This window comes from Acipenser ruthenus, chromosome 50 (genome assembly GCF_902713425.1).
Source record: "Acipenser ruthenus chromosome 50, fAciRut3.2 maternal haplotype, whole genome shotgun sequence".
Taxonomy (NCBI): Eukaryota; Metazoa; Chordata; class Actinopteri; order Acipenseriformes; family Acipenseridae; genus Acipenser; species Acipenser ruthenus.
In genome coordinates this window covers 3,058,317-3,086,084 of record NC_081238.1, presented here as the reverse complement: position 1 = coordinate 3,086,084, position 27,768 = coordinate 3,058,317, and the positions used below count along the sequence as shown (strand labels likewise).

The window sequence follows — 27,768 nt, the reverse complement described above, 5'->3', positions numbered from 1 at the left end:
GCAATGTTCATGTTCAGTTTCACAGTGAACTATATTAAGGATTGAAATATCTCAATTTATAACTATGTCAGTGTTAAACAATACAATTTGACTATGTTGTTGCAGGTGACGCTGAACTAGTTATTCCGTGTAGTAAAACATTGGACTCCTTTGCATGGAGGATCTCAGTAAGCTACAGTGCACAGTTCATCAGCTGATTCAGATTCAGTTATGTTAAGTCTGCCAACTGATGATGTAGGGCAAGGCAACAACTGAGTGCCCAAAAATATGAATCACAGTGAGTTTTGACCTCCTTTAGAATTCTGGATGGAGCGCATACCTTGCAAAATGACCCGGTGTGAACAAAAGGAAATATATAGAAGTAATATGTACAGCTAAACGTGTCCAAGTATCTTATAGGAATGAAGTCAGACCATGGAAATCCACACCTGTGCTGGAGAAACATTGGATCAAGGGACTTCTTGTGGAATCAACTAGAGCTGAACCTGGCACAGAAGCTGAATCCTGCTGGGAATGTGTGGATATGCTGGACATGTACTATGCGATTTCAAATATGGAATGTACTTTGATATAAAAATGAAGTGTTAGAGGTTTTTTGAAGGAAGGATAAAGAGAGAGTATCCTTGTACCGCCAGCAGGTGGCTCTCTTGCTCCATGAAATAGGTCAGTCCACCCTTGTTTTGATAGGACACTTAATTAAGTACTTAGTAATCTGGGAATTTCTAAGAAAATATATAATGAACGATTTACCACTTGTATATCTTATCTTCAGAAAGCATGACGCTTGATAAAAAGCTAAAAAGTGGACATTAATCACACCTACAAATTTATGTTTCCAAAAACAAGATAAGAAAGGAATTCATTGCAACATATAAATTAACATTAAAACTTAGCAGCCAAGGTCTTAAGAAAAAACCTGTTTTGGCTGGATTTTGTATGAACAAAGAACAGGGTCAAGCCTAGTTCTGTCATTATAAAAAATATAAGAGTTGAATGCATTTATACTGGCCTGTATTTGGATTTAAATCTTAAGAGGGATTCACCAAAGAAATAAAGAAATATTATAAATTCTAGGAGCAACTGTTAAACTGAAGTAAATTAATTAAAAGTTTATCTTATAATGCCATTCATAGTTAAAAAAAGGTTCAGTGCTAATTGACACTGTTTATAGTTTATAATGGTCAACGGATAGAAATTAGACACAAAGGTATTGCAAATTAATAAAATAAATGATTAACCCTTTTTTAGACAGCACGATATTTGAAACTAAAAATAATTTTAAAACATTAAAAGCTGGAGCAGTATTCGATTTAATTAATTGGAAAAGTGGTACAGTTTCTTTCTCCTATTGAACAAAAAGACCTCTAGACATTATGATATCCATTGAATTATAGAATATAGAAGGTGTTGTGTTCTTGTGTTAAGTTTGTAATAATATACTATAATGTACCTTGTTGTTAATCCACTATACTATTGTCTAATGATGGCAGATGGAGTCATTATAATGTGGTTCTTTGAAACTGCTGCATGGAAAAAGGGGCCTCTCTCCTTATCAAGATGTACGGACTGTAGAGAAAGGAGGGGTCTTTTTTTTTTTTTTTTTTGTTTTTTTTTTTTTTTTTTTTAAATTTAGTCGTCGCCAATTATTTTTACCCCGGTTTTCACCCCAATTTTAGCATGCCCAATTATTATCTGTATCCCCGGCTCACCGCTCGCAACCCCCCCACCGACTCAGGAAACGGAGGCTGAAACACGCGTCCTCCGAAACGTGCTCCTTCCAAGCCGTCATTTTTCGCACTGCAGATCCACAGCAATGCTACCAGACCTATAGTGCCGGAGGACAACACAGATCTGGCGGCTCCGCTGCAGAGCCACAGGCGCCCTATCGGCCACAGGGGTCGCTGATGCGCGGTGAGCCGTGGATTCCCCTGCCGACCTAAGCCCTCCCTACCCGGGCAGCGCTCAGCCAATTGTGCGCCGCCCCCTAGGAACTCTCGGTCACGGTCAGCTGTGACATAGCCTGGATTCGAACCAGCGATCTCCAGGCTATAGAGCACATCCTGCGAGGAGCGCCTTTACTGGATGCGCCACTCGGGAGCCCCAGAAAGGAGGGGTCTTATTACATTCCACTCTAGCAAAGCTGCAAGTCTTATAGATTTGGAATTTAAGGTTTATGGAATTAGTGGTTTAGCACAAATAAGAATATATCTTGAAATAATATGCAAAAAATTATGGTTTAACAGACATTGATAGGTCATATATCTAAAAAAGTGTTTGCACAGACTTTGGCCTTGAAAAAACAAGAGACTGTGGAAATTGCTTGCAAAAGCCTGGTTAGTGCATCTTTTAAGGGATAAATAATTATAATGGAAATACCACTTAAACTTATTGAAACTAATTGACTTGAATGTTGTATGAGACAATCTTTTGTCAAATACCCTGTTAGACAATGGTATATGGAATCAAAACTGACTGATTGAACTCAGTTTCATTTGCCTGGTGAAGACAGTCATATTCCTTTACGATTTATATTAAAGGGTAAGCATTAATCAGTTATTATTTTATCTCACATGTATTGCATGTATTGCTATAAGGGACTCACGCTATGTTTAGAAAATAGGAGAACATTTGTTGAATGTGCTGAAATAGGCTACTGGGTATTTTTAGTGTCGTGGTCGTGGCCAGGCCTGCAGGCTGCACGAATACATAAAGATGTATTAAAGTGTTAACGTCAACATCTGTTAAGACACTGGACTGCCCAGAACATCTGTCAGCTGGAGATATGAAGTAGCCTGTAGCTACTCAATCCAATATTTAACCGTTAATAAACCGAATGAGTACTGATCATACCCTGATTCGTAAAAAACACTTTAGATACATGAGTCTGTCAATTTCTTGGGTACTATATTAGTCATCTGGATATATTGCGGGTCCAGAGCACGAACTATACCCCACTAGGAGTAATAACATCTCTGTCCTCCTAACGTCTCCCCTGAGATAAGAGTGTGTGCTGAGCAAATAAAGAAATAAGTAAAGTAAAGAAATCTGAACCCTCAGATTTCGAGACAATGTATTTCTCTATAAACAGGTAAGTGCTGATTCCTTGTGTGAGAGTGTTATGTATTCAGCAACAGAAGGATAATGGCAGTCCAGCATTTGGAATAGCTGCCTGTGGCAATACCTTAGATTAGCCTAAATGTTGGTCCTGTTAATAATCACAGTACACAAGGTTATGTCCACACTTTCTTTTGTAGTTGGTAGTGTGACTATTGATTCTTGGTGTGTTTTTTATTTATTTGTTGGTTTCTAATATAAACTTGTTATAGGTCTTTTTTCTTGTGGCTTCGAAGCAGGTCCCAAGACTTCATTCTGGTGTCTCAGACTGCGTTTCCTTATGCGGAAGCACTACAGCCTACAGATCACCAGAAACATCAGTTACATGCATTGACTCTGATATCAAGACCTCTTGATTCAATGAAGTGCAGTGCTTTTTAATAAGGCTAGTATTGTGCAGGGGTGGTCGATTTAGAATGGGCCTGGTCTCAAAGGGTTAGGGATTGTGGAACACCCCTAATCCAATGAATATGAGGTTGGGACAGTTTATTACCAGTTGGGTGGCAAAGACCAGGTGTCACATTGTATTTTGGAAAAGGAGATATTAGGAGGTAGTTTGTTGGGTCTGAGAGAGGAAAGACCCCCACAGTTTAGTACAAAGCAAGCAAGCAAACCTCTGTTCTGACCTGACCAAATCTTTCAGTCCTGGGATAACTTAGAAATAGAAAACTGCAAAACTGTTCCTGGATTCAAACCTAGAGTCTCCTGACATATAGGGCATTGAGCTGCTGCATTAACTATATCCCTCCTTGGGAAAATGAAAATATCAATCACTGTCCTCTGGGGGAAGGTTCAAACTATCACAGGTCTTTTATTTTTTAAATTAGTGTAAACCTATGTCACGAATAAAACTAAAACCACTCTTCCCTTGTACGAGGTGCAATCACCTTTTTTGAGTGAAAGGCATATGCGGCAGAGATAGATGTCTCTTTGATAGAAACAGTTTAATTTATTTGAAGTCTTCCCACTGATGATGGGCATGAGAATGTAGAGATGGAAGCCCTGCTAACAAGATTTAAGTTTTTGCAGGTATCAGGCTTTTAAAGACACACCTGTGGTGGCTTTGACAGACTCACTGAGAGCAGAAACTGTGTTTTAAAGAATATAAAGCCAGCAGAAATACTAAACAAATTGTTAAAACACACTGCTCATACAATAAGTTATAATATGCTCTGTATTAACTTATAGTTATGTTAGAGCATTCTTTATTCCCGTTTATTCTGTTATAACAGTAACAATATTACCGTATCTTTGTAAGTCTGAGTAAAAAGGGAGCTAGGTTGGGTTCACGCTGACCAAAAATCACCTGTGAAATGGGCTAAGCTTGTCTTTGTCTGAGCTACTGGTGCCAAGGCTTATAACCTTGAGGAGAAAATCAGAAACGAGAATCTCATTTAATTAACTCAAATGTTCACACTCAAGTCTCTTATTTAGAGAAGTAAGCTTGATCTGAAAGTAGTCTTTAAGCTAAACACAGGTATTCTAGAATAATTCAAACAGAATATAAGTCTAAATGTTTTATTTTAACAGAAGAACTGTTAAGTTTGAAACTAAGAGAATATAATGTAGAAATTAACTTAAAGTAAAAACTTCAGTCAAAGCAGAATGGTACCAGTCTGTGTCAGGCATATAGTAGGATCTGCCAAAGAGAATGGAATTCATTTGTGAACCTTGTCTTTGCTTGAAACGGTTTCAATGTTTGGGGGGTCTGAACTCCAAGGTTTCTATAATGAGTGATCTTTTACATAATACGAAAAACCTCCTGGTACAGGAAAGGGGAGTCAGTGGTGAACTATATATGGCTTCATTAAATCATAGAAATTAATGACGACCTGGTAAAAACCAGTGAGGGGGAGCAATAGCATAGGACCATGTTATGCCATACGTCTGAGAAAATGCTTACAGAAGAGTCTTCTATTAATGTTGGATGACCTCATGGGACTGTTATATTTTGACTATGTTCTTAATAGACGGTATTTAAGTGAAAATAATTGGATATATAACTGCAGATTTAGAAGTTTGATATGAGCCTTCTACCAGCCCCTATCCAATATGTTTTAGTTAATTGTTAAACCACATCTCTACATGTAATAAAGCCAATCTATTAAGGATGATGTCTTTTGATGTTAAAAGGGAAATATATTTTTAACCCAGGATTGGAATAATTAAAACAAAGTAGGTGTTATATATTAAACACATCTTTCTATGTATTTTTCATATACTTGCACTGTATTCACATGCATGCTGTGTTCAGGAACTGTCTGGTACCCAAAAAGTATAACATCAATTCAAAAGTTCACCTTACATATTTTGGAGATGCAGGAGAGGTGGACTAGGGGATGATGGCTAATTAATCTTATAGAAGGAGTTACTGGGTGTTTTGAAAATATTATTCACTTGAAGGACATGAGCTGTCAAAGCATATTAATGTTTAAGATTTAATTATGACTTCTGACGTAAAAAGCGAAGCAAAAACTCTATAAAAACCGAGGTAAAATCCTAGTCACTCAACTTGCTAACTACAAGCTGATGTGATCCATGCTCTGAAGATCTCTGATCGAGCTGATTGCTGTTGGTGTCGTATTTATTTATATTTTTATTTATTAGCAGATGCCCTTATCCAGTTTGACTTACAATTGTTACAAGATATCACATTATTTTTACATACAATTACATTATTTTCATATACAATTACCCATTTATACAGTTGGGTTTTTATTGGAAAAATCTAGGTAAAGTACCTTGCTCAAGAGTACAGCAGCAGTGTCCCCCACCTGGGATTGAACACACAACCTTCCGGTCAGGAGTCCAGAGCCCTAACCACTACTCCACACTGCTGCCCCTATTTAGAAGTCTTTGCCTTTAAAAGACCGTTTCTGTCCTTACATTATATTTTACACATCCATAGATATTTTGGAAGGTAAGAACTATTTTGAATATATATATATCTCTTTATATATATCTCTTTAGTACTGATTCAGCCATTAACACCAGACAGAAGGATATCTACATCATCATATGGAAGAAAACATAAATGGATGGAGACACATATGGATCACATTAGTTTACTGTAAAGCTACGTCTTAGTTGGTGCTTATCTTGGCGAGAGCCGAGTTCAAATCAGCATGAAGTTTTAACATCTACTCTCGTGTAATGGAAATCATGCATTGCTATAAAGTTTTAGTTCTGGAGAGTGATATATTGGATGTTCTAGGATTTAGCGGTGGACGTTTTTGGATTTATGCATGCATAGCTTAAGGGCAAAACATGTTATAACCATAAACATATTGAAGTATTAATGCTATTATACCTGTTAAGGTACTGGACTTCCCAGATTGCCTGTCAGTTGGGATTCGAGTCTGTAACTACTCAATCCATTTTTAAGCATTTAATAAACTGAAGGAGTACTGATACTACTCTGGTTTGTTAAAACTTCAAATCGAATGAGTCTGTGTGAATTTCTTGATCATTAAAAGTTATCTGGATACGTTGCAAGCCCAGTGCACAAACAATCCACTTACAGGAGTCCGAAACATCTTTATGTCCTCCTGAACATCTCCCCTGAGTTTAAGAGTGTGCTTAGAGTATATATATATATATATATAGACAAAGAGAATATGTGCAAATCTGACACCCACCTTGAATATCATTGTGTCCTCAGGTGTCAAGTCCTTCCGGTCGTCATGTTTCCATGGGATTCTAAACTGTTTTAGTGCCTCATTGGTCCAGCTCAGACCAGGGTACCGCCCACTGTTGATCTGCTCCACCAACCAGGACTGGAGCCCGGTATTCTGGGGAGCATCCCTAAAACAGAATAATAAAGAAATGTGGAAGAGCTAAGGATAAGAATCTATCTGTCGATCCAGCTGCCTTCATACATAGAGAAATCAATCTGTAATGCATATGTTCATAGTAACTACAGTGTATTCCAGTCTTAACCAAACTATTATTCTTCCAATAGGAAAGAACACTGAATACTGACTCCCCTTAAATAATACACACTGTGTGTATAACATGCAACACAAATTAAAATATGCTTCTTAAAAGTGCATTAACAAATATATATATATAAATAGTATTTGTGTGGTGAGGAAAACAGAAATAGGAAAACACCAACATCAAAGACATTTTCAACCGCTCCTTAGTAAGATGCTTGTGTCCAATAGCCTTCATTATATGCATGCTGCTGTCCTGTAATTGACTACATGTTAAAATTAATACAAAACAGCACAAAATGTGCTTTTTTCCTGAACCCTGCTCCCTTTTGAGCTGCTGCATCCCTAAGCAATGCTTATTCTACTTACAGCTGGCACAGATACTGGGATACAATGGAATAGGAAGCTGAGCCTACCTCACTTCCTCCACATCCTCATCGCTCAGCACCTTCATCTCCAGCATGTCCTTCAGTAGCCCCTCCATCACGGCATCACTCACACTCTCGACAAACTGGGATTGCACCTGCATTAGCCTGTCAACTGAAACAGCATCACAAATCACATTAACACATCTACACCTTTTCTTATTACAGGTAAAACAGTCCTGAAATAAAACTTTGAGAACAAGGACATGATTTGCAGTGCATAATGAGTGAGGATCTCACCTGGGTCCAAATCAGGCCTATGTATATTGTAGAATTTGGGTTTCCTCTCTGTGAGTTTGGAAAGGAGGTTTTCTCTGATGGCATCCTCCTTCTTCATCACCATGCGTGTCAGGTGGGAGATCCTGTGACTTGGGTGGGGCTGTTTCTTCACTTCCTCCACCTCTCCATCACTCAGCAGCTTCATCTCCTGCATTTCCTTCAGCAGCCCATTGAGCACTGCAGTACTCTCAATAAACTCCGGAATCATATGACACAGAATCCTACCTGAAACATTACAAATCAGAACAATCATGTCAGTGACATTCATCCTCCGCCACAGTTATAAATACAAGATTAATGAGAAAGAGCTATCAAGAGAAAGTAGATACAGGCGCACAAATTCCTCTATATAACCTCTGGTTTAATATTTGCTGAGGGATGTGACAGAAATTAGTGGATTTTGGAGGGTCACTTGTGTAATGGGTGATGACATTCCCTAAAGAATATCCTAACCAAGTTTCATCACAATTGGAAAAGCTGTTCTCTACACAGACTGTATGTAAAAATGTAAGTTTGACATGTATGTTACGTATGGATGACATTTCCTTATAGCCACAAATTCTGACACCCTCAATAACTTGTGACAAGCAGTTCAGTAAAACTCTGAGGTGTGACAGACTGTGATGTATGTACAGGCACTTCCACTATATCATGCTGGGATCAGCATACTCAGTACAGTAAGGATAATAAGTGAGGTTCTCACTGTCATGATGAAGCCTAAGAGTCCTGTAGAGATTGAGGTCCCTCTCTGCGAGTTTGGAGATTAATTTCCCAGAAGCAGCACGCTCCTTTTCCACCAGCAAGCTGATCAGACAGCGGGCTTTTTCCAGTTTTACTTTCGCTCTCTTATCTGAAATATGACAAGTAATAGTTAAAGATGATTTTAAAAAAAGCATGAATTAATTAATTATAAATGTATTTTAATTCCAGTTGAAATTTGAAATCGCTTTTTATTTTTTTAAAAAGCACCCATAAAAGTTATGTAAGAGCCCCTGCCCCAATATCTATTTTTCTGAAAGAGGAATACAAGAATGACTTCAGAATGACTTCATCCTGGATCTTTTAATATTAAGCAGGTTCAGTGACAAGCTGCAGCTCACCTTTATCCACCTTTTTGAACTGGAAACATTTGAACAGATTCAATCTAAAATGAAAAGGGGGTATGACAGTCTGCTTATTGATCTGGTGCCAAATCTAATGATTGCACTGCTTATTATTTCCAAACTAAATCAAACCCCTTTCCCTTCTTTTGAGGAACTGAGGAATGTCCACCTGAGGACATAATTACAAGTTTATAGCTGGCATAATGTCTTTGCTCACCTTATTTCATGTTACACACGAACCAGAACAAGATTAAATAAAGAAGACAGGACACCCAAACTCGATGGTCTACCTGCTAATATGTCCTCACTCCAGTATATCTTGTGTGGGTCGACTGGATCTCGACTGTGATCAGCACGCAACACCAGGATCTCGTCTTTATCCAGAGCACGCTGGAAATGCCTCCTCCAGTCAGCAGTATCGGGCTGGTCAATACCCTCCCTGTAACGACCTGTCGCCACTGCCCAGTCCTAAATATAAAGTGGACAGACTGAGAAAAACATCCAACAAAGGATTTAATAGTTCACAGTGACTTGGGGCTGAATTGACCAGTGTCTGGTTTGAGGATGCAGTCCTCCACAGCAGTGTTCATGTTCATTTTCACAGTGAACTTAACTATATTAAGGAATGAAAGATCTCAATTTAGAACTATGTCAATGTTACACAATATAATCTGAATATGTATTTCTCTATAAACAGGTAAGTGCTGATTCCTTGTGTAAGAGTGTCTAGATGTGTTCAGCAACACAAGGACAATGGCAGTTCAGCATTTGGAATAGCTGCCTGTGGCAATACCATTGATTTGCCTAAATGTGGGTCCTGTTAATAATCACAGTACACAAGGTTATGTCCACACTTTCTTTTGTAGTTGGTACTGTGTCTATTGATTCTTGGTGTGTTTTTTAATTATTTGATGGTTATAAACATGTTATCTGTCTTTTTTCTTGAGGCTTCGAAGCAGGTCCCAAGATTTCATTCTGGTGTCTCAGACTGCACTTCCTTATGTGGAAGCCCTACAGCCTACAGATCACCAGAAACATCAGCTACAAGCATTGTCTCTGATAACAAGACCTCTTGATTCAATGGACTGCAATGCTTTTTAATAGGGCTAGTATTGTACAGGGGTGGTTGATTTAGAATGGACCTGGTCTCAAAGAGTTAGGGATTGTGGAGCACCCCTAATCCAGTGAATATGAGGTTGGGACAGTTTATTACCAATTGGATTGCAAACACCAGGTGTCACATTGTATTTTGGAAAAGGAGATATTAGGAGGTAGTTTGATGGGTCTGAGAGAGGAAAGACCCCCACAGTTTAGTACAAAGCAAGCAAGCACACCTCAGTTCTGACTTGACCAAACCTTTCAGTCCTGGGATAACTTAGAAGTAGAAAACTACAAAATTGCTCCTGGATTCAAACCTCAAATGTCCTGACATAGGGCATTGAGCTGCTGCATTAACTATATCCCTCCTTGGGAAAATGAAAATATCAAATCGCTGTCCTCTGGGGGAAGGATCAAACTATCACAGATCTTTTATCTTTTAAATGAGTGTAAACCCACCTTGAATATCATTGTGTCCTCAGGTGTCAAGTCCTTCTGGTCATCATGTTTCCATGGGATTCTAAACTGTTTTAGTGCCTCATTGGTCCAGCTCAGACCAGGGTACAGCCCACTGTTGATCTGCTCCACCAACCAGGGCTGGAGCCCGGTATTCTGGGGAGCATCCCTAAAACAGAATAATAAAGAAATGTGGAAGAGCTAAAGATAAGAAATATAAATAGTATTTGTGTGGTGTGGAAAACAGAAATAGGCAAACACCAACATCAAAGACATTTTCAACCTCTCCTTAGTAACATGCTTGTGTCTAATAGCCTTGCTTATATGCATGCTGCTGTCCTGTAATTGACTACATGTTAAAATTAATACAAAACAGCCTGAAAGATTTTTTTTTTTTTTTTCCTGAGCCCTGCTCCCTTTTGAGCTGCTGCATCCCTAAGCAATGCTTATTCTACTTACAGCTGGCACAGATACTGGGATCCAGACATTACAATGTATCTAGCTGAGCCTACCTCACTTCCTCCACATCCTCATCGCTCAGCACCTTCATCTCCAGCATGTCCTTCAGCAGCCCCTCCATCACGGCATCACTCACACTCTCGACAAACTGGGATTGCACCTGTATTAGCCTGTCAACTGAAACAGCATCACAAATCACATTAACAAATCTACAACTTTTCTTATTACAGGTAAAACAGTCCTGAAATAAAACTGAGAACAAGGACATGATTTGCAGTGCATAATGAGCGAGGATCTCACCTGGGTCCAAATCAGGCCCATGTGTATTGTAGAATTTGGGGTCCCTCTCTGCGAGTTTGGAGATTAATTTCCCAGAAGCAGCACGCCCCTTTTCCACCACCAAGCTGATCAGACAGCGGGCTTTTTCCAGTTTTACTTTTGTTCTCTTATCTGAAATATGACAAGTAATAGTTAAAGATGATTTTAAAAAAAGCATGAATTAATTAATTATAAATGTATTTTAATTCCAGTTGAAATTTGAAATCGCTTTTTATTTTTTTAAAAAGCACCCATAAAAGTTATGTAAGAGCCCCTGCCCCAATATCTATTTTTCTGAAAGAGGAATACAAGAATGACTTCAGAATGACTTCATCCTGGATCTTTTAATATACAGCAGGTTCAGTGACAAGCTGCAGCTCACTTTTATCCACCTTTTTGAACTGGAAACATTTGAACAGATTCAATCTAAAATGAAAAGGGGGTATGACAGTCTGCTTATTGATCTGGTGCCAAATCTAATGATTGCACTGCTTATTATTTCCAAACTAAATCAAACCCCTTTCCCTTCTTTTGAGGAACTGAGGAATGTCCACCTGAGGACATAACTACAAGTTTATAGCTGGGATAATGTCTTTGCTCACCTTATTTCATATTACACACGAAGCAGAACAAGATTAAATGAAGAAGGCAGGACACCCAAACTCGATGGTCTACCTGCTAATATGTCCTCACTCCAGTATATCTTATGTGGGTCGACTGGATCTCGACTGTGATCAGCACGCAACACCAGGATCTCGTCTTTATCCAGAGCACGCTGGAAATGCCTCCTCCAGTCGGGCTGGTCAATACCCTCCCTGTAACGACCTGTCGCCACTGCCCAGTCCTAGATATAAAGTGGACAGACTGAGAAAAACATCCAGCAAAGGATTTAATAGTTCAGTGACTTGGGACTGAATTGACCAGCGTCTGGTTTGAGGATGCAGTCCTCCACAGCAGTGTTCATGTTCATTTTCACAGTGAACTATATTAAGGAATGAAAGATCTCAATTTAGAACTATGTCAATGTTACACAATATAATCTGACTATGTATTTCTCTATAAACAGTTAAGTGCTGATTCCTTGTGTGAGAGTGTCTAGCTGTGTTCAGCAACACAAGGACAATGGCAGTCCAGCATTTGGAACAGCTCCCTGTGGCAATACCTTAGATTAGCCTAAATGTGGGTCCTGTTAATAATCACAGTACACAAGGTTATGTCCACACTTTCTTTTGTAGTTGGTACTGTGACTATTGATTCTTGGTGTGTTTTTTATTTATTTGTTGGTTTCTAATATAAAGATGTTATCTGTCTTTTTTTCTGGAGGCTTCGAAGCAGGTCCCAAGATTTCATTCTGGTGTCTCAGACTGCACTTCCTTATGTGGAAGCCCTACAGCCTACAGATCACCAGAAACATCAGCTACAAGCATTGTCTCTGATAACAAGACCTCTTGATTCAATGGACTGCAATGCCTTTTAATAGGGCTAGTATTGTGCAGGGGTGGTCGATTTAGAATGGACCTGGTCTCAAAGGGTTATGGATTGTGGAGCACCCCTAATCCAGTGAATATGAGGTTGGGACAGTTTATTATCAATTGGATTGCAAACACCAGGTGTCACATTGTATTTTGGAAAAGGAGATATTAGGAGGTAGTTTGATGGGTCTGAGAAAGGAAAGACTCCCACAGTTTAGTACAAAGCAAGCAAGCACACCTCAGTTCTGACCTGACCAAACCTTTCAGTCCTGGGATAACTTAGAAGTAGAAAACTACAAAATTGCTCCTGGATTCAAACCTCAAGTGTCCTGACATAGGGCATTGAGCTGCTGCATTAACTATATCCCTCCTTGGGAAAATGAAAATATCAAATCGCTGTCCTCTGGGGGAAGGATCAAACTATCACAGATCTTTTATCTTTTAAATGAGTGTAAACCCACCTTGAATATCATTGTGTCCTCAGTTGTCAAGTCCTTCTGGTCATCATGTTTCCATGGGATTCTAAACTGTTTTAGTGCCTCATTGGTCCAGCTCAGACCAGGGTACAGCCCACTGTTGATCTGCTCCACCAACCAGGGCTGGAGCCCGGTATTCTGGGGAGCATCCCTAAAACAGAATAATAAAGAAATGTGGAAGAGCTAAAGATAAGAAATATAATAGTATTTGTGTGGTGTGGAAAACAGAAATAGGCAAACACCAACATCAAAGACATTTTCAACCTCTCCTTAGTAAGATGCTTGTGTCCAAAAGCCTTGATTATATGCATGCTGCTGTCCTGTAATTGACTAGATGTTAAAATTAATACAAAACAGCCTGAATTTATTTATTTTTTTTTCCTGAACCCTGCTCCCTTTTGAGCTGCTGCATCCCTAAGCAATGTTTATTCTACTTACAGCTAGCACAGATACTGGGATCCAGGCATTACAATGGAATAGGAAGCTGAGCCTACCTCATTTCCTCCACATCCTCATCGCTCAACACCTTCATTTCCAGCATGTCCATCAGCAGCCCCTCCATCACGGCATCACTCACTCTCTCAACAAACTGGGATTGCACCTGCATTAGCCTGTTAACTGAAACAGCATGACAAATCACATTAACAACTTTTCTTATTACAGATAAAACAGTCCTGAAATAAAACTTTGAGAACAAGGACATGATTTGCAGTGCATAATGAGCGAGGATCTCACCTGGGTCCAAATCAGGCCCATGTGTATTGTAGAATTTGGGGTTCCTCTCTGTGAGTTTGAAGAGGAGGTTCTCTCTGATGGCATCCCCCTTCCTCATCACCATGCTTGTCAGGTGGGAGATCCTGTCCTGTGTGCTGGCCTGTTTCTTCACTTCCTCCACCTCTCCATCACTCAGCAGCTTCATCTCCTGCATGTCCTTCAGCAGGCCCTCAAGCACTGCAGCACTCTTAATAAACTCCGGAATCATACGACACAGAATCCTACCTGAAACATTACAAATCAGAACAATCATGTCAGTGACATTCATCCTCCGCCACAGTTATAAATACAAGATTAATGAGAAAGAGCTATCATGAGAAAGTAGATACAGGCGCACAAATGCCTCTATATAACCTCTGGTTTAATATTTGCTGAGGGATGTGACAGAAATTAGGGGATTTTGGAGGGTCACATGTGTAACGGGTGATGACATTCCCTAAAGAATATCCTAACCAAGTTTCATCACAATTGGAAAAGCTGTTCTCTACAAAGACTGTATGTAAAAATGTAAGTTTGAAATGTGAATTACGTATGGATGGCATTTCCTTACATCCACAGATTCTGACACCCTCAATAACTTGTGACAAGCGCTTCTGTAAAACTCTGAGGGGTGACAGACTGTGATGTATGTACAGGCACTTCCACTATATCTTGCTGGGGATCAGCATACCCAGTGCAGTGAGGATAATAAGTGAGGTTCTCACTGTCAAGATGAAGCCTAAGACTCCTGTAGAGATTGAGGTCCCTCTCTGCGAGTCTGAAGATGAATTTCCCAGAAGCAGTACGCCCCTTTTCCACCAGCAAGCTGATCAGACAGTGAGTTTTTTCCAGTTTTACTTTCGCTCTCTTATCTGAAATATGACAAGTAATAGTTAAAGATGATTTTAAAAAGCATGAATCAATTAATTATAAAAGGTATTTTAATTCCAATCGAAATTTATGTTAGTTATGTAAGAGCCCCGGTCCCAATAACTATTTTTTCTGAAAAACTTATTTATCTGGTGCCAAATCTAATGACTGATTGCACTGCTTATTATTTCCAAACTAAATCTAACCCCTTTTCCTTCTTTTGAGGAACTGAGGAATGGTCACATGAGGACATAACTAAGAGGGACCAAGTTTATAGCTGGCATAATGTCTTTGCTCTCCTTTCATGTTACACACAAAGCAGGATCAGTTCCCTGAAAGAGAAGATGACTGCCAATTTAAATACTTTTGGGATATGCCTGCTTGTCAGGTATTCGCTGATCATTATATAGGCCCCTCCACGGAGTGACGTCCTCAGTCCCGCCTCACCAAGGTAATAAATAGTCATTACTCTGAGTTTCTTTTGCATTGAACCCGCAAATTCTTGTGATGCGACCTCACAAGGTTGGTGGTCATCTTCTCTTTCAGGAAACCGGGGTTACATCCGTAACTTATCGTTTTCTTTCAATTCGAAGATGACCGCCAATTTGAGTACTTTTGGAAAAGTTTATACTAGAGCCGTCGTGAGGGAGAATGAGCGGACTGCATCTGAGGGACATCTCGCTACCACCATCTAGTGTTGGTGGTGTGAGCGTGCAACCTCAAGGACCCTAGTGCCTATTAAATGCATAGAGGGATCTACGACATTAAGTCGGTAGAACCTGGTAAACGTATGCAGGGCAATCCAGCTAGCCGCATTACATATATCGGTCAATGAGGCACCTCTAAAGAAAGCCCATGACATAGCCACACCTCTAGTTGAGTCCAGGTGGGGGTAGGCCGGCATTAGTATACGCAGTCAAAAACCGCGTCCACAATCCAATGGGACAGTTGCTGCTTAGAGAGGGCTTGACCTCAGGTCCGTTCACCATGACAAACGAAGAGCTAGTCAGACTGACTCTTGTTCTATTCACATAGCATCTCAATGCCCGAACTGGGCAGAGGGAATTCAATCTCCTATCTGAGGTGATAGCCAATAGAAAGGCTCTCCTCATAGAGATATTTCAGCTCTATGGTATCTATGAGCTCAAAACAGGGCCTTCGTGAGAGCCTCCAGTACCAAGTCTAGAATCCTTTCGGGGAGGACGTCATTTATAGGAGGTTGTAACTGCCGAGCACCCTTTAGAAAACGGGTCACCAGAATATGAGCACCAGGGGATACTGGGGATACTGAGTCGTATCAACGTAGAAACTATAAAATAACTGCTATAGGGCAATAAAAGGGATCATGGCCTCTGGCCATGCACCAGTTTTGAACATATTTCCACTTATAGGCATACAACGCTCTTGTGGAAGAAGCCCTACTGTTCTGCACTGTACTCACTACTGCATCAGAGAGCCCTAGGGCTGACAGACGGTCCCGTTCAGGGGCCAGACCCACAGCTAAAGTCCTCCCAGTTCTGGGTGCCAGAGGGTGCCTTTAACCTAGCTGAGGAGATTAATGTGCAGTGGGATCTCCCAGAGTTGCAGCAGCTGGCAAAGGTTCCAAAACCAGGTTCTCCTTGGCCATCTGTGGGCCACCAGGAGAACTGTCGCTTCCTCTCTCCTGACCTTCGAGGAAGGCAGGGAGCACCGGTATAGGCGGGAAAATGTATAAACCACTTTGGGCCATTTGTGCGATAGGGCATCGACGCCTAGTGGACCTCCGCAGCTGCGGTGGGAGAACCATAGGGGGCAATGGGTCATCTCTGCAGTGGCAAACAGGTCGACCTGGGCTTCCCAGAAGCGTTCCCAAATGCGCTGCACCACCTGAGGGTGCAGTCGCCATTCTGACAGGTGAGGACCCACCCTGGAGAGGAGGTCTGCCACCCAGTTCACCACTCCAAGTTGATGTACAGCCTGGGGGGAAAGTAGGTGCCTTTGTGCCCAGATCAGTAGCCAAAAGGCTATGCGATGTACCCCGGGGACCGAAGCCCTCCATGGTGGTTCACGTACGCAACCACTGACACATTGTCTGTGCGAACAAGGACATGCTTGTTGCGGAGCACAGGGAGAAAATGTTGTAGCGCGAGGTGGACTGCTCTCAGCTCTAGCGCATTTATGTGCAGGGACGTCCAGTGGCCCGACCAGGATCCGCAGACTCCTCTGTCTACCCAGACTGCCCCCCAACCGGAGTTGGATGCGTCTGTCGTCACCACTTTACGCCTTCGCTCAAGTGAGGGGCTTGCCTCCACCAGCGTAGCGCTTTCCAGCACAGACAAGACACTGTCAGCCGACAGTGTTTGTCACACTTAGGGTGTAGCCGAAAGGCATTGAGCCATGCTTGAAGCGTACGCATGTGAAGTAACCCCAGTTGAATAGCTGAGGACGCTGCAGCCATCAGTCCCAGTAGTTTCTGGCACAACACTAATTGCACTGTGGTCCCTGGTTGAAACAGGGCCAGGCAGTTGCGAATGGCAGCTACCCTGTCGTCCGACAGGTAGGCTTGCATTGTAAGGGAATCCAGCCGGAGACCCAAATAAACTTGTTATGTGTTAATTGGCTTTTTGCATTGTTGAGGGTGAGACCCAGCTTCAACAGATGCTCTGTCACAATCGCTGTGTGGACCACTGCTCCTTCCTGGGACTAGGAACAAATCGTTCAAGTAATTCATCACCGTGATCCCTTGCAGCTGCAAGGGAGCTAGGATATCATCCATGCACTTTGAAAACGTGCGGGGGGGGCTAAGGAGAGGCTAAACAGCAGCACAGAGAACTCGAAGTCACTCCCCTGAAAGGCGAAGCACAGATATTTCCTGTGCGCTGGACAGATAGGAATGTGAAAATACACGTCCTTCAAGTCCACTGTTGTAAACCAGTCACCCGGCCTGACAGACTGCAGGATGTGGCGATGTGTGACCATCTGGAACCTCCTCTTCCTCAAGAACCTGTTGAGGTGTCTCAGGTCTAGAATGAGGTGAAGTCCGTCGTCCTTTTTTTGCACCAAGAAATACCTCGAGTAGAACCTCTCTCCTTGGAGAGGTGTGTTCTACAAGACAGATAGCTTGTTTTTGAAGTAGAGTTTCTACCTCTTGTTTAAGGGCCAAGACCTGGAGAGGATCATTTCAACCGTGATCCCTTGAAAGGGAGGAGGTCCCGAGTGGAATTGCAGTGTGTAGCCGGTGTGTACGGTGGCGAGCACCCAAGAGTCTGAGGTGCAATTGTGCCAGTAGTGCACATGGTGTTGTGCATACGGGTGGGTCTGAGGCCGTAAGCCTTCAGGACCCCTGCTGGGGCTACTGAGGCTGCGGCGGAGGTTGCCTTGGAGGCTGCCTGGAGCGGTTCTTGTGGAACTGTCTCCCTGGGCGCTGGTGCACTGGGGCCCCACGTCCGGCATTCTCTCGTGCTTGTTGCTGGCTCCTTGGTGCGGAGGCCTGGAGGCAGTGCCTCATGTCACCCCATGGTGCCATAGGGATCAGGATAGAACTGGTTACCATGGTAACTGCCGGACGCAATCGCCTCCCCCTTCCCCGTGCCGAGGCATGGGAGGGGAGCATCACTGCCACCTGTCGGGACACCTCTCGCTCTGCGTGTGAGCATTGCAGTATCTCCTCTACTGTTGGTCCAAAAGTATGGCCAGGGGAGATAGGCGCGTCCAATAAGGCGGACTTGTCCGCATCCGGGACCCTCGCCTGAGACAGCCACAGCTGTCTGCGCGCCACCACTAAGCTTCCCAGGCTTCTGCCCAGGGCCTGCCCTTGGAACCCCGATATTTGCAATAAGGTGCCCAAGACTGCACATATGGTGAAACTGCTGCCTGCTTAACTGCTCGAGTATCTGGGCCATTTGGCCCTTTAACTCGGCAATATCCCTCACCTGGTCCGCGTTTCTTGCTCTCTTTATGCCCCTCGAAGGAGATCTAGAGTGATTGCGATGGCACTGTGAAGTCTGCGCAGAAGGAATACTTTGCGCAGGGTTTGGAGGGTAGGGAGGGGAGGCCTGGGATCCCAAGACCGACGATGGCTCTCTTAGGCTGGCTGCAGAGTTCTCGTGCTCTCCTTGGACCCAGCACAAAAGGAGCAGGGTGACCTGTCTGCCAAGGCAGCAGAGGCGTGCTCAATCACAGGGTGTGTTTGTCCTGCGGAGGCAATTTCCGCCTGCAGGACACATACAGGTGGTAATAAGACATGGCAGGCGAGGCTATATAACACCAAGACACCAAAAAAACCTCCAGGGGATTGAGTATGTTGGCGAAACGCCGCGCTATGGAAGCGAGTCCTCAAGGCACCGAGGGTGTTGAAGCACTGAGGTACCGAGGCTATGGAGCACCAGGGACCCGAGGGTCTCGAGGGTACTGGGGGCGCATGGCTAGAAGAAACTCAAAGTGTCAAAGCGCTGAGGCGTACAGTCCTCGAGGTGCAGAGGGCGTCTAAGCACTGAGGCTATGGACGGAGCTAAAAAAACATCGAGGCGTTGAAGCGACGAGGTGTGGAGTTCTCGAGGCACCGAGGGGCTCGAAGCGCTGAGGTACCAAGGCTCTGGGACAGCGTGCCACCGAACGCACCGAGGTACCGAGGCTCTGGGGCAGCGTGGCACCAAGAGCGCTGCTGCACAGGGCTCGAAAGGTCTCGAGGCATCGAAGCGCCAAGGCGTGTAGCTCTCGAGGCGCCGAGGGGCTCGAAGCTATTGAGGCTCTGAGGCACCAGGAACCCGAGGCCTAGACACGGGGGCGCCTAAGCGCCAAGCACTGAGGGCAAAGCACCAAGATATTGGGCTGCGTGTCTGTGTCTGGGCTGCTTGCAACCGGTGCAGCACGTAGCCTGCATCGTGGTAGTCACAAACCTGGAGAAAAGGAGAGAGACAGAAGAAAGAAAGAAAACACACCTGTTCCCCTCTTTTTTATTTTTATTTTTTTTACACACTAACACACCTATATGGGTGAGTGGTGATGCGCGTGGTCTGCTCACCACAAAGGCCAAGGCTTAATGGAGTAAGCGAGCGGTATTATTTAGTTATAGTAAATCAGCGGCCTGTAGGGGCGCTAAGCCACGCACACCGAGTGGGCATACTGAGTCAACCCAAAGCCCTCGAGTCAACAGGACTTGCTGGAGGGTTGTGTCTTCCTTATCTTTTTTTTTTTTTACAGCTGCAAAGAAGAGATGAAAAAACAGGAAGAACGTGCAGCCAGCTGCAGAGGTTAGAAGCAGGCTACAATCGCCGAGCGATGTAGGCTAATGAAGAAAAGTTTTTGTTTTGTTTTTTTAAACAAAACGCAGTTGCGTATGTGTAGCTCAGCCTTCAGTTGCCAAGATTCTGATTCCTGGGAAATGGCAAGCCTACATCCAGCAATTCAAATCACAGAAACTCGGAGAAGGAGCTCTAAAGAGTCAATCACAACTTGAAGAAAGGGATAGAGTAATACTCACCACTTTACCTACCTGTCTGTGAAAGACAAAAGAGACTCCGTTCTCTGCGCAATGACTATTTATTACCTCTGTGAGTCGGGACAAAGGACGTCATTCTGCGGAGGGGCCAATCGGCAGCTTTGATATAAAATGCTCAGTGAATACCTGACAAGCAGGAATATCCCAAAATTATTCAAATTGGCGGTCATCTTCGAATTGAAAGGGAACAATATTTTAAATAAAGGCGGCAGGACACCTAAACTCGATGGTTTACCTGCTAATATGTCCTCACTCCGGTATATCTTGTGTGGGTCGACTGGATCTCGACTGTGATCAGCACGCAACACCAGGCACTCGTCTTTATCCACAGCGCGCTGGAAATGCCTCCTCCAGTAAGCAGGATCGGGCTGGTCAATGCCCTCCCTGTAACAACCTGTCGCCACTGCCCAGCCCTAGATATAAAGTGAACAGACATCCAACATCCAACAAAGGATTTAATGGTTCACAGTGACTTGGGGCTGAATTGACCAGCGTCTGGCATGAGGATGTAGTCCTCCACATCAATGTTCATGCTCCGTTTCACAGTGAACTATATTAAAGATTAAAAAATCACAATACAGGTACACAATACAATTTGACTATGTATTTCTCTATAAAGAGGTAAGTGCTGATTCCTTGTGTGAGAGTGACACAATGAATCAGCAACACAATGGCAGTCCAGTATTTGGAATAGCTGCCTGTGGCAATACCCTAGATTAGCTTAATGTTTGGCCCTGTAAATCACAGTACCCTATATTAACCCCTTCTGTGCTAGGGGGCGCACGGTGTACGTCCTAAAAATAACCTCACTGTAGCACCGGCTGTGGGCATTCGATCATTTTTTTTGCAGAGTATAGAAGGGTTTAAACTCTCAAAATATGTGAATGGTGTATCGTCATTTAAAAAGTGCATGATTTACGTGTAAACTGCCCTGTATACGATTTCTCCGTGTTATTCAATGTCGGAAGCAGAAGTCAAACAAGCAAACAAAAAGGTCTGTATTATATTTTTTATAGTGCTTTGATTGGCGCAACTTTTGATGGATACAACATTTAGAGGATATAAGGACATATTTCTAGCAAACATAATCTTACTTTCAATAGTTATTTTCAGAACTGATCGATCACTATTGATTACTGTATGCTGTCTCTGTTGTACCCTGGCATATGCTGTAGTAACTCAGTGCTTGGGCACGCTGTGTTTGACTAATCTTTTTTTTTATTCAAGATTCAAGAAAAAACTCTAGCACTTGGGGTGGAAAAACCCTAAGCAGGGGTCAAGGACTGAAAGATCTCAACTTACAACTACGTCAATGTTACACAATACAATTTGACTGTATTTCTCATTTCTCTATAACAGGTATAACAGTGCTGATTTCTTGTGTGAGAGTGTCTAGATGAGGATAATGGCAGTCCAGCATTTGGAATTAGCTGCCTGTGGCAATACCCTAGATCAGCCTAAGGGTTGTTCCTGTTAATAATCACAGTACACAAGGTTATGTCCACACTTTCTTTTGTATTTGGTAGTGTGACTATTGATTCTTGGTGTGCTTTTATTTATTTATTGGTTTCTAATATAACTTTGTTTTAGATCTATTTTCTTTTTTCTTGTGACTTCGAAGCAGGTCCCAGGACTTCATTCTGGTGTCTCAGACTGCGCTTCCTTATGTGGAAGCACTACAGCAGACAGATCACCAGAAACATCAGCTACAATCATTGACTCTGATATCAAGACCTCTTGATTCAATGGAGTGCAATGCTTTTTAATAGGGCTAGTACTGTGCAGGGGTGGTCGATTTAGAATGGATCCGGTCTCAAAGGGTTAGGGATTGTGGAAAACCCTTAATCCAGTGAATATGAGGTTGGGAAAGTTTATTACCAGTTGGGTGGCAAAGACCAGATGTCACATTGTATTTTGGAAAATTAGATATTAGGAGGGAGTTTGTTGGGTCTGAGAGAGGAAAGACCCCCACAGTTTAGTACAAAGCAAGCAAGCACACCTCAGTTGTGGAGTCCGAAACATCTTTATGTCCTCCTGAACGTCTCCCCTGAGTTTAAGAGTGTGCTTAGACCATATACATAAATAAAGAAAGTATGTGCGAATCTGACACCCACCTTGAATATCATTGTGTCCTCAGGTGTCAAGTCCTTCTGGTCGTCATGTTTCCATGGGATTCGAAACTGTTTTAGTGCCTCATTGGTCCAGCTCAGACCAGGGTACCGCCCACTGTTGATCTGCTCCACCAACCAGGACTGGAGCCCGGTATTCTGGGGAGCATCCCTAAAACAGAATAATAAAGAAATGTGGAAGAGCTAAGGATAAGAATCTATCTGTCGATCCAGCTGCCTTCATCTATAGAGAAATCAATCAGTTATGCATATGTTCATAGTAACTACAGTGTATTCCAGTGTTGACCAAACTACTATTCTTCCAGTAGGAAAAAACACTAAATACTGACTCCCTTTAAATAATACGCACTGTGTGTATAACATGCAACACATTAAAATATGCTTCTTAAAAGGGCATTAGCAAAAATAAAACGGTATTTGTGTGGTGTGGAAAACAGAAATAGGTAACCACCAAAATCAAAGACATTTTCAACCTCTCCTTAGTAAGATGGTTGTGTCCAATAGCCTTACTTACATGCATGCTGCTGTCCTGCAATTGACTACATGTTAAAATTAATAAAAAAAGAGCACAAAATGTGCTTTTTTCCTGAACCCTGCTCCCTTTTGAGCTGCTGCATCCCTAAGCAATGCTTACTCTACTTACAGATGGTACAGATACTGGGATCCAGACATTACAATGGAATAGGAAGCTGAGCCTACCTCACTTCCTCCACATCCTCATCGCTCAGCACCTTCATCTCCAGCATGTCCTTCAGCAGCTCCTCCATCACGGCATCACTCACACTCTCAACAAACTGGGATTGCACCTGTATTAGCCTGTCAACTGAAACAGCATCACAAATCACATTAACACATCTACAAGGTTTCTTATTACAGTTAAAACCAGGGAGTCAAATCGCATCAGGTCAATGTCTGTTCCGCTTAGTAGCTCTCCGGTTCAGAAAACCCTGCTTCGAACCGGTTCACATAAATATGTTCATTGTTTTGTAAAAAGTAAAGAGTTAACTCTTAACTTTTTACAAAACAATAATCATAACTAAGGAAAGAAAAATCACACTTATTCCATGAGAATTCCGATGCAACAGATCATCATAATGTCCTCCAGGACCTCCTGCCATGTTTGTTCTTTGTGGTGACAGCACAAACTAGAGACTAGAAAAAGCCCTTTCAAATGTAACTTGAGTTGATGGAACAGCCTCTGCAATCTCATTCATTGGTTTAACTGCCCATTAGTGGGCGTGCCAATTGCATTCCCTGAAAGCACAATAAACATGAATAAAAGTGAGTAAGTTACTTCTATAGAACAATTTAAATTAAATACTGAAATATTATAACAAAATTCCAAATTATGTATTGATTATGACTAAATAATGTCTGAAAATATTGTAATTATACTATTAAATAAATAATTAATAAATGATAAAATAATTAAATAAAAACATAAAATGTATATCTTAGTAAAAAGGTGATTGGTAGTTCGTGGGAGTAAAAAAGTTCTGCCTCCGCAATCTCATTCATTGGTTTAGCTGCCCATTAATGGGCGAGCCAATTGCATTCCCAAAAGTGCAACGACTCCCGCCCCCTAGCTTGGCAACACTCTGTTATTGAAGCAACGAGTAATCAATCACAACTAAACCTAAATTACATGCTTCGAAGGTAGTAAGAAAATCTTTCTTTTGGTTCAAGTCTGTACGTTTTCAAACGTTTTCTATTTACTATAGTTTGATTTTTTTGCATGCATCCGCTCTTCTTAGCTACACAAAACATTTCTGCACATCCGTTCATAGAAACTAACTTAAAAAATAATAGTTTTGATACTATTTCAACAGATTATAATGTGATTATAACGAAAAGTTTTTTTTGTTGTTGTTGTTTGTAATGTACGATTTATGTGAGTTTTGATTTGGTTTCATGAAAACTCCTTGCACAAGAATTCAAAGCAGCCAGATTATCATCAAAGCAATTAGAACTTTTAAGTATATCAAACACTTTACATAATTACAAATAATACAAAATTAATATTGACCTATTAATAAAAAGTCTGTTATTATAACGTATTAAACAACAATTCATGGCATTCAGATTTTATAATATAAATTATTATTATTATTATTATTATTATTATTTCTTTCTTAGCAGACGCCCTTATCCAGGGCGACTTACAATAGTTACAAGATATCACATTATTTTTACATACAAGTTGAACCCACAACCCTCCTGTCAAGAGTCCAGAGCCCTAACCACTACTCCACACTGCTGCCCTATAAAGATATATCCCGCAAACACAAATACATGGCAAAATAATTATTAGCATCATAAATAAAAGATGATCACAGACAAGACACAAAACATATACTGATTAAAAAAAAAACATTTACTAAAAGACACATTTTTTCCCTACCTCTTGAGCTGCGGAGGGTTCTTTGTAAACTCTCACTCCAACTGATATTTCTCGTGATCAGCTCAGATACCCCCCAAACCCCGTGAAACAAGCCATTTAACTTAAAATGACTGTACAAAGTACTTCCAAATAAGCCTTAGATGTTTTAATAAAAAAAAAAAACGTTAATTACTTTTACTTTTTCTCTGGTTTTGAGAAAATAAAGCGATCGAACCAGTTCACGGTTCACGGTTTGGGTTCGGTTTGACTCCCTGGTAAAAACAGTCCTGAAGTAAAACTTTGTGAACAAGGACATGATTTGTAGTGTATAATGAGTGAGGGTCTCACCTGGGTCCAAATCAGGGTAATATACACTGTAGAATTCGGGGTTCCTCTCTCCGAGTTTGGAGAGGAGGTTCTCTCTGAAGGCATCCCCCTTCCTCATCACAATGCTTGTCAGGTGGGAGGTCCTGACCCATGTGCTTTCCTGTTTCATCACTTCTTCCACCTCTCCATCACTCAGCTGCTTCATCTCCTGCATGTCCTTCAGCAGCCCCTCGAGCACTGCAGCACTCTTAATGAACTCTGGAATCATACGATACAGTCTCCAACCTGAAACGTTACAAATCAGAACAATCATGTCAGTGACATTCATCCACCGCCAGTTATAAATACAAGATTAGAGATATCATGACAAAGTAGATACAGGTGCACAGATGCCTCTATATACCCTCCGGTTTTAAAATTTGCTGATGGATTTGTCAGAAATGAGGGGTTTTGGGGGGTCACTTGTGTAACAGGTGATGACATTGCCTAAAGAATATCCTAACCAAGTTTCAACACAATTGGATAGCTGTTCTCTAGACAGACTGTATGTAAAAATGTAAGTTTGATTTGTGCATTACGTATGGATGGCATTTCCTTATACCCACAGATTCTGACACCCTCAATAACTTGCGATAAGCACTTCTGTAAAACTGAGGTGTGGCACTTCCACTATATCCTGCTGGGGATCAGCATACAGAGTGCAGTGGGGATAATAAGTGAGTTTCTCACTGTCATGGAGAAGCCTAAGAGTACTATAGAGATTGAGGTCCCTCTCTGCAAGTTTGGAGATGAATTTCCCACAAGCAGCATGCCCCTTTTCCACCAGCAAGCCAATCAGACAGCAGGCCTTCTGCGTTGTGACATCTCTCTCCTCTGTTGTACTGAGACCTGAAACATTACAAATCACAGTTAAGCATCAACTCTTTTATAATTATTTGTTAAAAAAAACAAAACATTTTTTTGTAATTTGTGCAGCTGCTGTGTGTGTGTGTGTGTGTGTGTGTGGGGGGGTGCAATAAAACCTCCAGGTACCCTCATCCCTTACACAGAGACATGCTACACATAAGAACATAAGAACATAAGAACATAAGAAAGTTTACAAACGAGAGGAGGCCATTCAGCCCATCTTGCTCGTTTGGTTGTTAGTAGCTTATTCATCCCAGAATCTCATCAAGCAGCTTCTTGAAGGATCCCAGGGTGTCAGCTTCAACAACATTACTGGGGAGTTGGTTCCAGACCCTCACAATTCTCTGTGTAAAAAAGTGCCTCCTATTTTCTGTTCTGAATGCCCCTTTATCTAATCTCTATTTATGACCCCTGGTCCTTTTTTCGTTTTTCAAGTCAAAGTCCCCCGGGTTGACATTGTCTATACCTTTTAGGATTTTGAATGTTTGAATCAGAATTCACTTCTTAAATACATCTATGCAGGACCGGATTAACAATGCTTATCCTCCACCCTGGTATCTGATTTCATGCCTTTAACACTGTGCTTGTGTTGCAATTCCATCGCCCTCTCGTGGCCATGGCGGGAACTACACATTATATTAAACACACAGGAAGACATTCCCTATGCATCAATATATTGACAATCATTTGGACTGGGCATAGTTTACCACAAGCTATTGGGAGTATCAGAATCTCAGGGTACATTTTTCAGGTGTAAACAGTGTTACTCATGGCTCTAGTTCTGAATTTACAGCGTATCGGAGACTTAATGTCATGCTTGTCTGACTGACACTGGTGTCCTAATAAGTATTAGCAGGCTGTCTGTATGCCGCTCCACCACCGTGAGATCCTAATCTAAAGGAAGTTGTTTTTGCTTACTTGTTCCACTCGACGTCATCTTCTTGTAGAACGCGTCTGTTTCACATGCGAGTTGAGTAATGCGTTCCGCTATGAAAACACCAAGAAGCAGAGTTGAAATAGGAGAAAAACAAAATAGACACCAATACAGGAAGTGCAGCAAAACAAAACCACTGTACCGACTGCCGCTATCATCTGTTTAAACAGACACCAATACAGGAAGCGCAGCAAAACACAACCACTGTAGCGTGTGATTCCTCGCTCACGACGCAAAGCGCGTAATTTGTCATTGCAATCCACTAGACTGTAGAGCAGCGTCTGCTGCAACGTGGACGTGCGGTCTGCTGCAAACGGGAGCGAGTTTATAGCTTCTGGACGGAAGATGTTTGTGGAAGGTTGTGATTTCAGCGATTCTACATCCAGAATAGATTGTTTAAATACACTAACAACAACAACTATATATTGTGTTTCTTCAAATGTGTATAAATGAGCTCGTTACTTACTCTTATTAGGACGGAAGTATTGTATTCACTCTTACTATATTGTGATTATCGAACTGTACATGTATATATTTTAGTTAAAGTTGCTCTGAAGTTATTGTATATTTGATCTGCTCTTTATTGTGAAATATGTATATTTTGTGACAACTGTAAGTCGCCCTGAGTAAGGGCGTCTGCTAAGAAAATTAATAAGAAAAACAACAACAACAAAACGCAACGGTAATTAAATGAAGTCTTGTGACGAACTGTGCCAGTATGTTTCACAGACCACAATAAACAAATTGAAACACTCTCGTTTATATTTATTTATTATTATTACTACACAAGTAATCTACCACGTGTAAATTAATCCCGTTATTTTATAATTCAGTTAAATGCAGTACAATCTTCTA

General features: G+C 41.7%; 1 protein-coding gene across 2 annotated transcripts in view; it reads right to left on the bottom strand.

The window, feature by feature from the left end:
- The window catches only part of LOC117967637 (uncharacterized), a 66,402-nt gene extending 39,121 nt beyond the window's left edge, over positions 1-27,281 (bottom strand). Inside the window, exons 1-20 of one of the 2 annotated variants that reach the window (XM_059015472.1) lie at positions 27,056-27,281; positions 26,898-26,966; positions 25,803-25,961; positions 25,095-25,358; positions 23,066-23,189; positions 22,352-22,517; positions 20,473-20,650; positions 14,614-14,760; positions 13,871-14,134; positions 13,630-13,753; positions 13,121-13,286; positions 11,863-12,031; positions 11,170-11,319; positions 10,923-11,046; positions 10,414-10,579; positions 9,147-9,324; positions 8,457-8,603; positions 7,715-7,978; positions 7,466-7,589; positions 6,753-6,918 (exon numbers count right to left, since the gene is read on the bottom strand). In XM_059015472.1, the coding sequence (XP_058871455.1) occupies positions 6,753-6,918; positions 7,466-7,589; positions 7,715-7,978; positions 8,457-8,603; positions 9,147-9,324; positions 10,414-10,579; positions 10,923-11,046; positions 11,170-11,319; positions 11,863-12,031; positions 13,121-13,286; positions 13,630-13,753; positions 13,871-14,134; positions 14,614-14,760; positions 20,473-20,650; positions 22,352-22,517; positions 23,066-23,189; positions 25,095-25,358; positions 25,803-25,961; positions 26,898-26,966; positions 27,056-27,071 (3,165 nt within the window). In that variant the 5' untranslated portion in view covers positions 27,072-27,281. The remainder of the gene's footprint in view (positions 1-6,752; positions 6,919-7,465; positions 7,590-7,714; positions 7,979-8,456; positions 8,604-9,146; positions 9,325-10,413; positions 10,580-10,922; positions 11,047-11,169; positions 11,320-11,862; positions 12,032-13,120; positions 13,287-13,629; positions 13,754-13,870; positions 14,135-14,613; positions 14,761-20,472; positions 20,651-22,351; positions 22,518-23,065; positions 23,190-25,094; positions 25,359-25,802; positions 25,962-26,897; positions 26,967-27,055) is intronic. The other variant, XM_059015471.1, reaches the window with a different exon arrangement.
- Positions 27,282-27,768: the final 487 nt, after the last annotated feature.